Here is a 17718-nt window from a genome sequence, read left to right on the forward strand (position 1 = left end):
AAGACAGAACGTTCCGCTGTCTCACTGCTGTGTCCAACGTGATACACATTCCAGTGACTCCAGTTTTCAAAGGTGGTGGTCCTCACTCTGATCAGGCTCAACTTCGCGTCCTCCAAACAACAGGTCAATTTTAAATAGGCTTTTGTATTTATAATTATCAGAGCAAACCCATAACCATACAGCAACGGACAGATATTAGCAGTGCCGCAAAACCCACAGCAGACGCCCCGTTCTGAACCCAGCCCCGCAGCTTCGCCTCCCGCTGAAGGCACCTGTCTCTTGGGACCTCCAGTCTCACCTTGTTCTCATTGGGGGTGAAAACGATGTGGAAAGTCACAAGCATGCCAGGCGGTACTTTGCGGCACACGGCATGGTGGCTGATCAACTTGAAATAAGGTGACCTCTCCAAGGTGACCTTCAGCAGCTGAGGAACCTGCAGAAAAGGTAAGAAAGTATGATTTTGCAGCTCGTGGAAACAGGAGGAGAAGAGACCTGCCGACAGCCTTCCTTAACCACCTTTCCAAAGCACTTTTAGCTCTGGAGGTACGTGCACATAATACACAAGAGTCAACATTAATCCCTTCTGCCTGGGCAAAACAGCTCACGGCCAGAGGCAGCAGGGCAATGAAGGAAGGGCCAAGCAGGGAAGACACCAGCAGCACCGAGATATAATATCTGAATCAAGCCACCCGTGTATTCAACAAGCCCAAAGAACCTGCCGGCTTCTGCCCGTACACATCCAGGCAGTCATGCCCCTAGAAGGGGACTGTGTTATCTGAAGGCCAAACAGTACGTGTTAATCCTGGGGGAAGGAAGAAATGCACTTTAACGTGCTGCGTTTGAGCGGGGCACTCAAGCTGCGGTGCTACAGTCATGCGGGCAGACCAGCAAGAGGAGGAGACCACACATACTGTGGCCTCACTGGGAATAAAAGCAGGCCTGAAGAGCAAAAGGAGGACCATGGGAAGACAAAGAGACAACCCCACAAACTGAGGATGGCTAGGAAAATTCACAGGGAGCTGTAAAGAAGCAAGGGAGAAGCACAATACGCTACAAGGAAAGGCTGATGCAGAGGATGAGAGCCAGCAACTTGACAAAGTGATGGAAAGCCAGGCGACCCCCCCCCAGGCTGTGCCTATCAACTATGGGCTCCAAAGGCATCTTCTGCCTCGAGATACATGACCGGCACTGACTGGCGCTGGAGTCTCGGTTTTAAAAGCCAACCTCTGCTCTCTGGAGGCTCCTGCTGCCTGTGACCGTAGCCAGGCAGCTGCCAGCGCAGGCAAGCCAGATCCCCGGGGACCCCTGCCCACCCCCAGCAGTCCCTGCAGGCACCCTGCTGCACGGTTCTGCCCTCTGGGACACCACCAGCACACAGACAGCACACAGGCATTTCTCAAGCACATTGAGAGCGACGCCTGAGCACCAAATCTCAACGTCTAAAGCAGGTGATTTGGACTGACGGGCAGCTTCACTGACAAACAACAAACCCACAGGAGGCTTGGAAAAAATGGAGGCTCGTTCTGCACCACCCACCCAAGCCTGGTAACCCGTGGCCAAGGCAGTCCTGAACTCTCCAAACACCCTTGGAACCCAGCAGGGTCCTGGGGCAGCGGGTTCCAGGAGCCAGTTTCACAGCGCACGCAAGCAGTTTGGTCACCAAGTCCCTTAGGAGAGGAGCACGTGTGGCTAAGACCTTCAGCAAAAGCCACCCGGAACACCTGAGGGTGCTGAGGAACAGCCTGAAGACAGAAAAGCAAGTGTACAACACAGGTAAGAGCAGTAAGTATATAGCCAAGCACTTCTGTAGTTGCACAATTACAGAGCCTCTATTTGGAATATATTTTGCTGTCAGCTGGATTTTTAGGGGGCAAACAACTTCAGGCTGCCGTGCAGTATAAGATTCAGAAGAATCTGGGAAACCAGCGCGAAAACTCTGAGACAGAGCACAACACTGCTCTGCTCTTCTCCAGGACATCGCCAAAAGCCAACAAAATTAGAATAGAACACTCTCTCAGGATTATCATCTCTACCTTTCTGTATTTAGAACATACCAAGGATTTTCCTTAGAGCTGATCTTACTTTTACACCCACGCTCTCCAATGGTTGAGGTCTTACCGGCTTCAAAACTAGTTCGGTTTGGAAAAAAACCCACATTCACACATTGCCTCCCCCTTTACAGGGCACGTAAATCCCAAGGCGCAGCTGGACAAGTTTATTATTCCTTACTGGGAAGGGCAGAAATGTTATGCAGATGTTCTTTTCCACCCGAGGAAGCATGAACAGAGCAAATCAACTGTTTGCCTGTTGGCTGGTACTTGGCAAAGATAACCATTTTGAAGTGCTGCATGGATAATGGAGCAGCTGAAGCCAAAAGACTCAGTGGGAACGAAGCAGAGAGTAGGAAGAGAGAAACTGAGGCACATTTTAATTGGGGAAGAAGATACCTACAGCAAGGGGTGCCCAAAACCCAGTGTAGACCACACCAGTGGCATTCCCTGGGTGCAGGCACCCATGCCACATCTTATCCACGTTCCCAAGTTAAATGCCAGACCAGGAATGGTGCAGTACTCTCCAGGAATAACTGAGGGACCGCACACGCATCCTTCCTAGCCAAAGGGTCTTCCCTTTTCGCCCACATCCCTGTCAAAACCTGTTCTCTCAGGAGATTCTTGGACTTCTCCCGCTGTCCTTCCACCCGCAATACACCTTGGCAGCTTTTTTTTGTTGTCCACCTGTTTGTGCCCCCCAGCAGGTAAATCTGGAAATCGGGGGGGAATTCACCGGCTCTTGCGCACACTTCCATCTTCCCATCCCACCCTCCCCTCACGCATACCTCTTATTCTTCATTACAGAAGAGTACCCTTAATTACACCTCTCTTCCTGACCTTTCTCTGCTGCCAGTGCACTTACTGCTACAGATCAAGAGAAACCCTTGCGTGTAGGAAAGTGTGCAGGGAGAGAACACCGAGCTCAGCTCCTTTCCTCCCTCTGCCTTCTCCCACCAGCTTGCTCTTGGCACATGCCTCATTCCAGCAAATATTTCCCCAACTGAAATTCAAAAGGTCTCAACTTCCCTCTTTACAGTGGAACAAAACTGCTGACATTTTCCAACTTTTCCATTTGCAACTTTCTGGGGAAATCTCAAAATGATCAGGTTTTTCAAGCAAAGGTGGAGACCTCCGAGGGCACTTGACTCTGAACGTGCTGTGGCTCTCCAAAGGGAAAACAGAGCATCACGTTGCCTCAGAAAAACCTGAGCAGAACCCAATTAAGCTTAGCAGGAGCCTGAAGCGGCACCTAAAGGCCTCCCACTGCTTCTGCTACATCAGTCTGTTTCCACTGCTGTTTCAAAACACCTTTCCTGAAGCGCTGTTACCACTAATTATAACTTACTCCAGCATAAAGTGGAGAAGACCCCACCCCGAGCTCTGACAGCCCGTTCAGCTCTCTGTGCAGCTCACCCAGAGGCAGAGGTGCCCTGTGGAAACCAAGATTAACCACGGAGCCACCAGGACGTGGTGCACACTCGAGGGAAAGCACGAGGGCAGGGAAGAACTGTACAGCCCTCAACATTCCCAGCCGTGCAGGGCTTCCACGGGGAAAGGTGCTGACTAGAAAAGCTCCTTTCAGCTAGGCACTACCAACACACAGCCAAAACCAGGGCAAGAAACCTCAGCATGGCAAGATTTCCACCATCTTGCAAAATAAAGGTGGCGAGACCTTTTACTCCGGATGCGCTGTGCTGCAGCAGGTGACTGGCTGTGCTGTGCACCGCGCGGACAACACTGCTCTCCAGTTCCAGCACAGGGTTAAACTTCCACATCCCAGCACTTACCTTGTCCTCGTTCCTCAGAATCAGTGGCACTTCATAGACCTCGTAGGGGACGTAGCTCTGGAATACCACCTCTGACGGGAAAGGCTGGAACGAGTGCTGTCTCGGGGAAGGTGCCGAGAACTGCAGATGCAAAACAGAGTTTCAGCCGCTGGGAGAAAGATTCATCAATCAGAGAATACTACATCGGTCCCCAGTGAAGTACAGTCTCCCGGTGAGTACGCCTGCCCAGCTCACGCCAGGGGAACGGCAGCTCACCCACCTGTGCTCTGAGCAGATCAAAACTTTCTGGGCTACACCGAGCAGGCTCAAGCGAGCAGCTCTTTTGCTGGCCGTTTCTCCAGGTTTCCTGCTCCAAAAGGCAAGGCAGCGCTTACCTCCGGCAGAGCGCTGGGCTAACAGTCACACAGCTCCAGAGCACTTACTGCGAGAGCCGTAAGCACTCGTGCAGCAAGTGAAAGCCAAGAATTTACAGGAGACTCCATGGGAAACAGTCTGGGGATTATCTTTACCCTGAGACAGTGACCAAGTCCAACCCATCCTCAAATCTCTTTTTTGATACACAGCCTAGAAACCATGAGGAAGAGAAGACAGGCCAAAAAGGAACACCGCCGTTAAGAAAGCAACAGATGAGGTGATAAGGTTCAGCTCCTTCCCCAGCACTACCGCGCAACTTGAGTAAGGCTGGACTTGGCATCTCCTTTTCCCATGAGCTCTCAACGGATGCTTCATTGCAGTCCATTATTGCCATGTCAGTTAGTACCACCACCGAAGCGTGCCTGACGACACACAGAAACAGCAAACGCTTACAGCGCAGAGGCATTACTTGGAGAAAATCCCTCCCTGCTTTGTCTCCCCCCTTCCAGCTGAACTCTTCGCACTCACAAGACACAGGCACATCTCCTGCTTCTGCACAGGAGTCAGGGTCGTGCTGAAGCCAGGAGCCACAGCACCCGGCCAGTTCTGTGCGTGCTCGTCCGAGGCGTTCCCAACCTCACACGCTGTCTAGGGCAATCCCCAACCAATTTGTTACAGGTCTCTTGCTGGCACTTTTCCACTCAACAGCCTACCTCAGTCATCTACCCCTTTGGAACGTGCGTTATACTAAGCAGATGTGTAACAAGAGCAGCTTTCAACATACGTGTAAGCAAACACTGATCCAGAGAAAGCACACCCGCTCCCCTCTGCCCAGCGCCATTCCCCTGTGTACCTGGCAGCCTGCAAAATCTAACACCCTGTAAGGGTCCCACTCGTCGTTCCAACCCAAAGCATTCATGCAATTGCTTGAGCTACACCCCGAGTAGTTACCGTAGGCCCTCAGCCCCCAAAGGCCAACGCAGCCACCATTGAGGGCATCCAACGACCCCAAGCGTTTGACAGAGACTACACCCAACCAAGGGCTGCCTATTTCAGCAGGAGGGTGGGAAATTGCAAGCTTGCATCCTTGTGTCCCGCCCCAGCCTTCCTCCAGTATCATGCTTTAGCCACAGAAGCTCGTCTCCAGCAAAAGCCACCAACTTCAGCAGAGGTGCTTTATATGGGCTTAGTGCAGGCCAGGACTTCAACAGCTCACTGGGGGAAAATGTTTCACCTTTCCCCCAGCAGAAGGAACTCCACCACCACCAGCAGCAGTTTGAAACGACAACAGGACTTAGTCACCAAAGTATTTAGATAAGCTGGAGGCAAGCCTGTCACAAGCATCGGCCCACTTCAAATGTCACGTCAAACAGCAAGGAAAAGGGCAAGAAAAGGCTACCTTTTGACGGGAGGCTTCGCTCACGTCGAGAAGCTGGGTAATCTGGGGCCGCTGCATGTCCCGAGTGCTGGCCAGCCTCTGCTTGGTGCTAAGAGTCATCTCCTTCAGGAAGGCAGAGGGAGTCAGCTGAAATGCAAAACACCAGCAAGAGCTACAGAACTGCCTTCATTCAGAAAGGCTTTTCTTGTTCAAGAGCCACTGATGAATAATTTGTGATCACAGCCACTAGGATAGTCCTGGAAGTCCCATAATTACCCGCTGAAATATTTAACATCAGTAAATTAATGATAGAGAGCGGAATACACATGCTCCAACCAAGTGGCTCTGTCCCATTAGCTTCTCCTTTGTGATTTGATGTGACATGTTGGGGGATTTGGCTCTTCGGGCATTTGTTTCCTCTTCAGATTTGCTGGATTGAGCCGGTGACCTTCGAAGAAGGTCGGGAGGAGTTACCAGCAACCCCCTAACTCCATCCTTGCACAACGCTTACAACCACCACACGCGTGGAGACGTCACTGCTGGGTGAGTCAGAGGAAAGCAGAGAAGCAGTGTTGTGCCAAGACCGAGGTGGAGAGGAATGGCTCCAAGTTTTAGTTATCTCTTTTGAATTAGCACTTGTTTTCTCTGTTCTGGCCTCCGAGACCCCTCCACAGAAGTATGCAGAGAGACCTCCTCGACAGAGCCTCAGCGCCAGGTCGCCTTCAGTCAGGTGAGCTCTGGTCAGCAAAGGACGTCTGAGGATGGGAAGGAGGAATTGCCCTGACTCCGCTGCTGCCTGCAGCGCTGGGTCTGTGCTCCACACGGGATACGGGACAGAACAACTGGTCTGGAACCTGTTCCATCTGGGACCAGCCATGCCTCTCAAAGCCTTTGGGCAGAGTTTGAGCAGCCCACCACATGCCCAGCTGCCTGGAGGGCAGGTATGGTCAGAGCAGCGCTGGCAAGCATCCCGACGTGACAAAACACTGCTGCCCACACAAAGGGGACAGAACGAAGCACACGCTCACGCTTCAGCTATTCCGGTGCAATGCCCGGTACGTCCATTTAAATTGGCTCCGGTGGCACATCCAGACAGACCCTGGGCTTGCCCTGAAGCAGCACACAGTCCATCCCCTACTGCACCATGATCGCCACCTCCGACAGAAGCATGGCAGCAGAGAGACGGGGAGGTGGTGTCCAGCTTCACAGCGCGGCCAGACAACAGGAGGGGCAGGTAGAGGAAGGACGCGGGGGCAGTTTCCAGCCTTACACGGCTCCTACCTGGCCGCAGCAGGTACTTACAGTTGCAGGCTTCTCTGTCCCTCTGGCTAGCTTCGGATTACGAGGCACTACCACTTGCCTCGGGAATCCACCAGCCATCCTGGAGGACCCTGTGAACGAGCAGGGCTTTCCAGTGGCCATGCCTCAGTTGACCTGCAAGGAACAACAACAGGACTTTGAAAATCCAGAATCCCCTTCATGGCAGACCCAAAGGAGACAGCTGTGTCCCCAGGCTGTAGCATCCTTCATAACTGGACAGCAGGCGGCCTCCCCACCCTGTCTCATCATTAGACCATGTTGAAGCAGAAGAGTGAAGATTGATAGAAGTAAAACCCCACAACAAACATTCCCTGAGCCAAAACAGCCTTTCACAAGCCACACGCACACATCAGAGCCTGCTGGCATTTCTCACCTTCTCCCCCCAACTTCCATCTATTTTGGAACTATTTACTGGAATTTTTATCCAAATCTCGATTCATACCCAAACTGTCCTTTATTACTCTTCAAAAGTTTTTCAGTGGGAACAAAAGGGAAATGTCACTTCACTGCTTCATTTTGCAAAAGCAGCTGACCCGATGCGACTCTGCGCCTGACCCTACTAAGCGCTCAGATTATTAGGAACAACCTTAAAGCCGGGGATCGCTGCTGCCCCGAGCATCAAAATCAGACCGCTCTCCTACTTTGCAAACCAAATGCCCACCCTTTGTGCAAGGAGGTTGGTGATGGTTTTAACTAATGGAGCACAGAGCTCAGTACTCTGATTATCAACTATGGATTCTCAAAGCTAATTTGGTTAAGTTGCAAAAATGATCCAGCAAATAGGACTCCTTCCAGGCATGAAATTGCCACAGTGACCAAGAACCTTTCTCCATGGAGAACGAGGGCCCCTTTTTTCACTTATTAACACCCAAACTCAAGGCTCCCTACAGGCGTTCGATGCTGTAACAGCAGAAAGAAAAGCATGAAACCATTCAAGCTGCATGAGCAATTAGCTCAAATATAAACGCAACGTATGTGAAAGCAGGGCCACTTATAGGCTATCCTCATGGCAGCTCTTCTCCAGCATCCTCATCCTGCAGGCTGCATGGGTCAACAGGTCCATGGGCCGTTCTTTTTCTACCACCAGCCTGCTGACGACCTCTCCATCTGCATCTCAAAAAGTGCGGGTGCAAGAAAGGGAAAGAGGAGAAAACACCCCCAGAAAGCGGGTCTCAAGCATCGACAAAAATCAAAGAGAGGTCTGTACAGCACTTACTAAGCACTACTTTGGACTAGAAATCATTTCCCCTCCCTTTCTGGCTAACTGGACCAAGGGACGGATGGATTTGCCCACTTCTTATTTTATGGGACTTGAAAGACCCAGCTCTACCCTAACACTTTTTGACATCCCGAAATTCAGCAAAAACTCACAGATCCCAGCTTCAGGTAAATTCATCCAGACACTGCAGACAAGCTACTCATTTCTTTAAGGAGTACAGAAAAACCTCCACGCTGACTTACAAAGCAAGAACTTAATTCCTACTTTGCTTGCCTGGGGAGGACCCCAAGCATATCAACGCAAAAGAGAACAGGCAAATCACCGTGTTGCCACAGCTCCAACAATGCCTTTGGGGTGTCCTCTGTTGTTGCACCTGGTGAGTAGCCACCTAATGAGCTTGTTCCAATTAACCGTGCACACATCTACACACACGCCAGCCGAGGACATCCAACTTACAAGGCCATCTCGGCTGCCAGGGAGCTTCACGCATTTTCAGCGCAGCATACGGCATAAACAAACGCTTCCCATGAGACTCACGGCCACAAGCAAACCAAATCAGCACATCTGCTCGGCAAGGAACCAGGAACCCTCCGCTGCAAAACCAGCATACATCATCTGGAGCTTTACAGTCCGGTCAGGGAAGATAAAAGCTGGCTCTCCAGCCAGCTAGCTTGTGGCAGCTCACTGCAACACGTGTCCCACATGTTGTCCAGACACAAATCTGAGCAGGAACTGCAGAGCTCAGATATGACACCCCGGTGCGCTCCAGGCTCCAAGACAGACGCGCTCTAAAGAAAGGGAACCGGACGCTGGGTGATGCTTCCTGCCTCAGAAGGCAGAACTCCAAGACAGACGTCAAGGTGAGACCCATCAGGGCTCTCATGCTTGGCCTCAGATGCACTCACAGGGCTGCCACCACGTGCTCCTGCCCACCGCTCCCCCACCTCAGAAGCAATGCCAGAGCCTCCCCGGCTCGGCACAGAAGTGACTCCTGCCTGCTGCAGGCAAGCAGCACAGCTGGAGCCAGGCTTCACACTCAGAGTGTTACCGAAATCTCGGAATGAAGAACTTATCGACACCAATGTGATGTAGATAAGCAGACACTTCTTTATTAACGGCCGGGTGCGTGAGCGAGTCCTCTCACCATCAACGCACACCAGATCCCAAAATCAGATTCCATATAGAGAACTTATTCATACATATTCATTAAATATTCACGCATAATCGTAACATTTCCCGTAGATCATTAACATACTCTCCTCCTATATCCGATTCTGCACAGTAAAGCTTAGAAAGGTCTAGAAATGGGTCTGGGGTACCATTTGGGTAGGCGGTATGTGAGTCGGTGGTCGCGATCTCCCCCTGCCGGAATTACCTTTTACTAAAGTTCACGGTTTCTTGGCAGGCACCTACAAGCTGTTCCAGTCGACTCTCCCCAGTTCCCATTCATCTCATATTCTGACATTTCAATACACCTCTGCGTACAGAAGACTGGTTAAATACAAAGGAACCTTTCAACCCTAGAGTTATTACCTATGTTTTAACAATGGTTCCAGCCCCTTCTTCTAGCCTTGGTACAGGACGTACAGAAGATCTCATAACAACTTTTACTGTGCAGCTATAAGTTTCATTAAAAATATTTCTTATCCTTCTATTTTTCAATTTTATAAAATCAATTAATCAATCAAATAAGTCAATGAATCTTAACTTATTAACAAATCGATAACAAGAGGACTTGACAAAGCAGCCGCAGGTGCTTAGCAAGGGAAACCGCTAGCTGCAAAGTGCCCTCATGGAGCTGCATGGCAGAAGCCGCATGGAACCTGTGCAAAGCCTGCAAGCACCTCAGCATCCAATGCTGGCATCTCAGCCTGCTCTCAAACCCAACCACCCTGCTCCCACACTCAGCTGCGTCCCTGCCATTAAACTCCTCTGGTTTTCCAGCCCAAACCTTTCCGCCCTCCCAGGGAGATGGAGAGGGCCAAATCCATTCCTCAGCCCTGCTCGTCAGCCCAGACAAGATTTTTATCGATTTATTAATAAGTTAAGATTGATTGATTTTATTTGATTGATTAATTGATTTTAGAAAAATCATTTCATAAAATTAAAATATAGAAGGATAAGAAAAAAAAATCTTATAAGAAACTTACAGCTGCACAGTAAAAGTTGTTATGAGATCTTCTGTACGTCCTGTACCAAGGCTAGAAGAAGAATAATGAATATGTATGAATAAGTTCTCTATATGGAACCTGATTTTGGGACCTGGTGTGCGTTGATGGTGAGAGGACTCGCTCACACACCCGGCCGTTAATAAAGAAGTGTCTGCTTATCTACATCACATTGGTGTCGATAAGTTCTTCATTCCGAGATTTCGGTAACAGTTTTGGCGACCCAGATGGGACCTCCCTGAAGGAGACCGGAGGAGTCGGGGACCTGATCGGTTCCAGCCGGCACCGAGGATTTCTCGGGGATACCCATCGATCCCCGATCCGTAAGGCTCTTCGCAACGTTCCCTGGATTTTTGGGTAAGACACTTCTTTTTTTAATTGTAGTAAGTAAGTGCACTAGAGGAAGTGGGTAGGAGTCCCACTATAACAAGTGTATGGTAAGGAGTGGGATGGAGTCCCACCAGTGGGTTGGAGTAACACTGAGTAAGTCTACCTGTCAGACGCGGTGAAAGAGCTGCGCAGGGTAGGACTAGGAGTCTGCCCGTAAGACATAACGAAAGCTATTGCAGGGTTGGACTAAAAGGATCCTTGTGGAAGTGGAAGCCTAGGCGTCTGCCCATAAGACATAAGCGAAAGCTATTGCGGGGTTGGACAAAAGTGTAGACAAGAGAAACTATGTGCTATAGTGTTCTCTAAGGCTGTGCCTCTAACAAGAAGTTAGAAGAAGTTTTGGGGGTTTTTTGTTGTTTTGTGAGTTTGTGTATTAAGAAGAAAATTAAGAGGTATAATATTGTGTTGTATGTTTGTTTAAAGTAACTGTGGGAAAGTGTGAGCGTGGCTGTAAGGGTGAGACGTATAATTGAGCACGAAAGCGAGTGGGAGTGTGGATCCGTGGATCGGAGTGACAGAGTTGAATAATTGTGTATTGTACTGTGAGTAATTACACCATGGCAACTAAGTTAACTCGCTTGTTTAAAAGTAAAAGCGTGGGTAATCTTGCTGTAAATGACAAAATCCCGAAAAATTCTTTGTTGGGATGTTTATTGGCACGTTGGGGAAATTTACAGGATGATCTGCAAAAGAGCCAGATGACTGAGTATTGTAATAATTTGAGTATTGTAATAATTGGTGGCCTTTGTATATATTGGATGATCAGGAAAAGTGGCCCACGAATGGGACACTGAATTATAACACTATTTTGCAGTTAATGCTGTATTGTAAAAGAGAAGGGAAATGGAATAAAATGCCAGGTGTGGATTTGTTTTTTGACTTAAGACAAAGAAAGGATTGGCAGGATGAATGTAAGCTAACTATTAGAGATAATTTGGTAATGGCTATAACTTCTGATAATAAGAAAGTGGAAAAAAATGTTGTTTAATTTGTGAGGTTGGGAGTGGATACGGGAGCGACATTTTTCTATTAAATACCTGTAAAGGAAAAACTGGAACAAAAACAGGCCATTCCTGCAACCCCTGGATTTGAAATTTGGAAATAAGACAATTACACATGAATTTTTGTATGTACCAGAATGTCCGATACCCTTCTTAGGAAGAGATTTGCTACCCAAATTAAATGCACAGATTGTTTTTGACGAAGGAGAACTTTTCTTGAAAATACCTGAGTCAAAACCGGGAGAAATCCTGATGATACAAGAAAAGGTAAAGGAACAAGAAATTCCACCGGAGGTGGATTTGGCAGTGATCCCTACTGTATGGGAAACAAATACTCCTGGTAAATCGAAACTAGCAGAACCTGTTAAAATAGATTTGAAGGAAGGCGCAGGAACAGTGAGAATTAAACAGTATCCAATCAAACCGGAAGTGAGACAGGAATTGAAGAAATGGAGTGATAAATTTTTGGAGTATAAAATTTTGGAAGAATGTGAATCTGAGTATAATACTCCTATTTTACCAGTCAGAAAACCTTCGGGTGAATATAGACTGGTACAAGGCTTGAGAGCAGGAAATCAAATAGTTAAGGATATTTATCCTGTAGTAGCAAACCCTTATACACTGTTAACAGCATCGAGGGAGAATTATCAGTGGTTTACAGTGCTTGATTTAAAAGATGCTTTCTTTTGTATACCTTTGGAAAAGGAAAGCAGAAAACTGTTTGCTTTTGAATGGGAAAATCCTCAAACCGGGCAAAAGATGCAGCTGACATGGGCTAGATTACCCCAAGGATTTAAAAACAGTCTGACTATTTTTGGAAATCATTTAGCAAAGGAATTTGAAATCTGGAAACAGGACAAACCAAGACCTGGGCATTTACTTTTATAATATGTGGATGACATATTGATTGCTACAGAAGAAAGATTTACTTGTATACGGGTGACTATTGACCTCTTGAATTTCCTGGGACTAAATGGGTACAAGGTATCCAGGAAGAAAGCCCAAATAGCCTGCCAGACTGTGATATATCTCGGCTTTGAGATTTCAAAAGGACAACGACAATTAGGAAAAAATCGCACAGAGGCTATTTGTGGTATACCTGAGCCGAGAAATATTCATGAACTCAGAGCATTTTTGGGAATGACTGGGTGGTGTCGCCTTTGGATCATGAACTATGGGCTAATAGCTAAACCGCTGTACGAGGCCCAAAAGAACTCTCCCTTCGTATGGGGCCCACAACAGCAAAAGGCTTTTGTAGAGTTGAAACGTGCCTTAACGTCTGCACCTGCCTTGGGACTGCCGGATCTAATCAAAGATTTCCAGCTGTTTGTACATGAAAGACAACACCTTGCACTGGGCGTGTTAACCCAGAGGATAGGAAGCTGGAAACGACCAGTCAGATATTTCTCTAAACAACTGGACACAGTGAGTAAAGGGTGGCCAAACTGCCTTCGACCAGTGGCCGCAACAGTGATGCTCATACAAGAAGCTCGGAAATTGACTTTGGGAAGAACAATAACAGTCTATGTTCCACACATGGTGATAACTGTCCTAGAACAGAAGGGGGGACATTGGCTGTCCCCCAGCCGAATGACGAAATACCAGGTGGTATTGACTGAACAGGACGATGTGATTCTAAAGACAACTAACCTGGTAAATCCTGCAGTGTTTTTAAGTTCCATACAGGACAATTGGAACACGATTGCTTGGCTACCATCAAGTATGTTTACTCCAGTCGTGAAGATCTGAAGGATGTGCCATTGGAGCGACCAGACTGGGAACTGTATACTGATGGAAGCAGCTTTATGGAAGAAGGAGTCCGATACGCCGGATATGCGGTAACAACAGAGACTACAGTTAGAGAAGCAGGAGCATTGGCGAGTACCACATCAGCCCAAAAGGCAGAACTCATCGCTTTAATTCGAGCCTTAGAGATAAGCAAAGACAAGAGAGTAAACATCTGGACTGATTCAAAATATGCCTTTGGGGTAGTGCATGTCCATGGAGCTTTGTGGAAAGAGAGGGGGTTATTGTCCTCTCAAGGATCAAACATTAAGCATCAAACAGAAATTTTACGATTATTGCAAGCAGTTCAAAAGCCAGATCAAGTAGCAATCACGCACTGTAAGGCACATCACATTGGGAATACAAAAAATAATAGCTGGGAATAATTTAGCTGATAGAACAGAAAAAAAAAAAAAAAGAAAAAAAAAAAGGTAGCAAAGAAACAAGCATTGCAAATGTCAATAATTCCTTCTAAAACAGTAACCCTTCCTAGGGAAAAACCGAGATATTCAGAGGAAGATGACGAATTGGGTCGGTTATTAAATGCTAAGAAAAACATAGCTGGATGGTGGATAACTCCTAATGGACAGGTAGTAATTCCACCTCTTGTGATGAGAGAGATAATTCAAACGAGACATCAAGAATGTCACTGGGGGGCAGAAGCCTTAGTAACATCTTTACGAAAGCAAGTAATATCAGTTAAGATGTTGGGAATAGCTAAAATGGTAACTCAAAGTGCGAAGTATGTTTGAAAAATAATCCAGTGATTAAGAAAAAGGTTAAAAAGGGTAGACTGAAATCTGGTACAGAACCTGGAGATTATTGGCAAGTAGATTTTTCAGAGTTGCCTAGACAAAATGGGTACCGGTACATCCTGGTAGGGGTTGATACTTTTACAGGATGGCCAGAAGCCCTTCCCTGTCGCACCACACAAGCAAAAAGAGGTTGTGAAGTGGTTATTACAAGAAATAATTCCGAGATTTGGAGTTCCTATTGGAATTTCCTCTGACAGAGGTCCACACTTTGTGGCTGAAGTAGTCCAAAGTGTTAGCAAAGCATTGGGTATTAATTGGGATTTGCATGCGTCTTGGAGACCGCAATTTAGTGGAAAAGTGGAGAGGATGAATCAAACTTTGAAATGACAAATAAGTAAAATTTGTCAGGAAACCAGTCTAAAGTGGCCTCAGGCACTTCCATTGGCATTATTATGAATCAGGGTACAGCCAAAGAGTGGAACCTCAGTCAGTCCTTATCAATTATTATATGGAAAAACATATGAGTCTCCAGAACCAAATCTAAACATACATGTGAAAGGAAAACAAGATGTGTATAACTATTTGCTTTTTCTAAGGAAAACTTTGGCTGTGATTTGGAGTGTAGTAATTTGGAATAGACCTTTACCCCTGGAAAATTCAGTGCATGATTTCCAACCAGGAGACTATGTCTATGTGAAGACCTGGGCCTCCGAACCTTTGCAGGAGCGCTGGAGAGGACCTTTCCAGATACTGTTAACCACTTTTACGGCTATCAAGATAGCTGAATCAGATGCTTGGATACATTATACTTGAGTGAAGAAAGCACCTACTCCATGGAAGATTGTCAATCGTGACCCAGAGACTTTAAAATTGACACTGAAACATGTCTAATTTTTATATTGGATTTTATTTTGGTCGGTAGTCTTGGTAGGATCATGGGCCGGCTTGGTGGACAGGAACAAAAGACAAGTAGAAACAGAACAAGTGATTGAAATTCCCAAACAAATGGCTGAGGAAAATTTGATGGTAGGATTGATTAAAGAATTTGCCAATTTACAAAATGTCACACAGATCACTGCTTGTTTGCCAATACCGAGGGCAGTAGGTGAATCTATTCCATGGGGAATTTTAACTATGAATTTGACTAACCTGGAACATAAAAATGAAACCAACTATTCTGAACAAAGGCCAGTGACTCAATGGTACGAGCAAGTGAAAGTCATTAGAAAACAGTGGAAAACTCCAGGTAGTCTGGCGGATTGTGAAAAATTGTTAAATCATGTTTTTACCAAAATAGGGAGATTTAAGACTGTGGGATGGTGTTCTCATGATGAACAATTTAAAATCAATGTGAGCAAAAGTGTCATGGAATGGAAGTGTAACAAAACTGGCCAAAGCACCCAATTAGTAGACCAGTGGGACTCTATATGGTCTATGTCCATATTTTCCCATTTTCAGTATATGGCAAGAACTTCTTGGTGTTTTACCTGGGATGGAAAGGTTTTTTCAGTATTACCCTGGGTTGATGATAGGTCAACTACATTGGGAGAGAAGGAAAATAAAACAGTGCCATGGTGGAAATGTGAAAAAGTGTATGATTGTAGTAATGCAGACTTAGTAATCCAAAGAATTCCTCCGTTGGCCGCTGCTTTGAAATATGGTTGGTTTTGTCGAGGTCTTAAGAATACTCTCAATTTAACCAGCACTTTTACAGTCAGAAGAGGAACTTTGTTTAGTTGTAGAAAATCTACTATTCCAAGTCCAGGACATTTAGTTTGGGCATTAAGTGATGGAACCTGGACAACACACTTACCATTAGATGGTAAGGTGAAACAAATCACTTTAGGCATGCCAACATTGGGTCCGATTTGGAAGAAATCACCATTTAAAGGATCTCTAGAGAATTTAGAATTGAAACGAATAAAGACATCTGGGATAAATGATGATATTTGGAATGAACCATCTACAGGAGTGAAAATTGGCTGGGCACTGGAATCACTTTTAAATCCTAGAGCTTCATATAGAAACAGAGTATGGCTCTATCATTTAACTGGTCAAGTGGAAAAATTAGCAAACGTTACCAAAAAAGGGTTTAAGGAATTGAATATACAGTTACAGGCAACTTCCAGAATGACTTTACAAAATAGAATGGCACTAGATATGCTCCTACTTAAAGAACATGGAGTGTGTGGGTATCTCAAGGATAAATTGGACCACTGTTGTATCCACATTCCAAATGTCGCTCAGGATGTGGAACATGATCTAGACCTATTGGGAAAAATTGAAAAAGAAACTGAAACAATTCAAAAGGATATGTCAGAAGATTGGCTTGGGAAATTTTTTAACAAACTGGGATGGAATTTGAGCTCTTGGATACAATCTATAAGTAAGACTTTGTTTCTGTTACTAGTTGTCTTTTTGATGAGCATGCTAGTATATGCATGTTTGAAGAAAGAGTTTACCAATAGAATTGCAGTGAATCGTATGATTATGAGAGAAGTACCAACTATTTCACCAAGACATGATCCATTACCAAAATATGTTGAAACAAAAGATATATGAATAATGTGAAAGTATTGAAATAATGATTTTCAACACTTTCAAAGGGGGGAAATGTTATCGATTTGTTAATAAGTTAAGATTGATTGACTTTATTTGATTGATTAATTGATTTTATAAAATCATTTTATAAAATTGAAAAATAGAAGGATAAGAAATATTTTTAATGAAACTTATAGCTGCACAGTAAAAGCTGCTATGAGATCTTCTGTACGTCCTGTACCAAGGCTAGAAGAAGGGGCTGGAACCATTGTTAAAACATAGGTAATAACTCTAGGGTTGAAAGGTTCCTTTGTATTTAACCAGTCTTCTGTACGCAGAGGTGTATTGAAATGTCAGAATATGAGATGAATGGGAACTGGGGAGAGTCGACTGGAACAGCTTGTAGGTGCCTGCCAAGAAACCGCGAACTTTAGTAAAAGGTAATTCCGGCAGGGGGAGATCGCGACCACCGACTCATATACCACCTACCCAAATGGTACCCCAGACCCATTTCTAGACCTTTCTAAGCTTTACTGCGCAGAATCGGATATAGGAGGAGAGTATGTTAATGATCTACGGGAAATGTTATGATTATGCATGAATATCTAATGAATATGTATGAATAAGTTCTCTATATGGAATCTGATTTTGGGATCTGGTGTGCGTTGATGGTGAGAGGACTCGCTCACGCACCCGGCCGTTAATAAAGAAGTGTCTGCTTATCTACATCACATTGGTGTCGATACGTTCTTCATTCCGAGATTTCGGTAACAAGATCACTTCCACGTCTCCTAGCAATGCTGCCTCCAGAAAGCAAGTGTGAAAAAGCTTGATCTGCAGGCTAGCAGCTAGGATGCTTGAGAGCTAAGGAAAACCCTTGGCTGGGGGGGCTCTGCTCCCTGGGTTACAAAGTCTTTTAGCTAATGACTCATGTGCGGCACATAAGGAGCCTCTGGAGAAAAAAATTAC

General features: G+C 46.1%; 1 protein-coding gene across 1 annotated transcript in view; it reads right to left on the reverse strand.

Annotated features, from left to right (window-relative positions):
* The window catches only part of LOC121081929 (hydrocephalus-inducing protein homolog), a 64648-nt gene extending 57649 nt beyond the window's left edge, over nt 1–6999 (reverse strand). The window contains exons 1-4 of the mRNA XM_040581282.1: nt 6873–6999; nt 5592–5717; nt 3839–3958; nt 299–433 (exon numbers count right to left, since the gene is read on the reverse strand). Coding sequence (XP_040437216.1) covers nt 299–433; nt 3839–3958; nt 5592–5717; nt 6873–6992 — 501 coding nt within the window. The 5' untranslated portion in view covers nt 6993–6999. The remainder of the gene's footprint in view (nt 1–298; nt 434–3838; nt 3959–5591; nt 5718–6872) is intronic.
* Between the last annotated feature and the right edge of the window lie 10719 nt (nt 7000–17718).

This window comes from Falco naumanni (assembly GCF_017639655.2).
Source record: "Falco naumanni isolate bFalNau1 chromosome 21 unlocalized genomic scaffold, bFalNau1.pat SUPER_21_unloc_1, whole genome shotgun sequence".
Taxonomy (NCBI): domain Eukaryota; kingdom Metazoa; phylum Chordata; class Aves; order Falconiformes; family Falconidae; genus Falco; species Falco naumanni.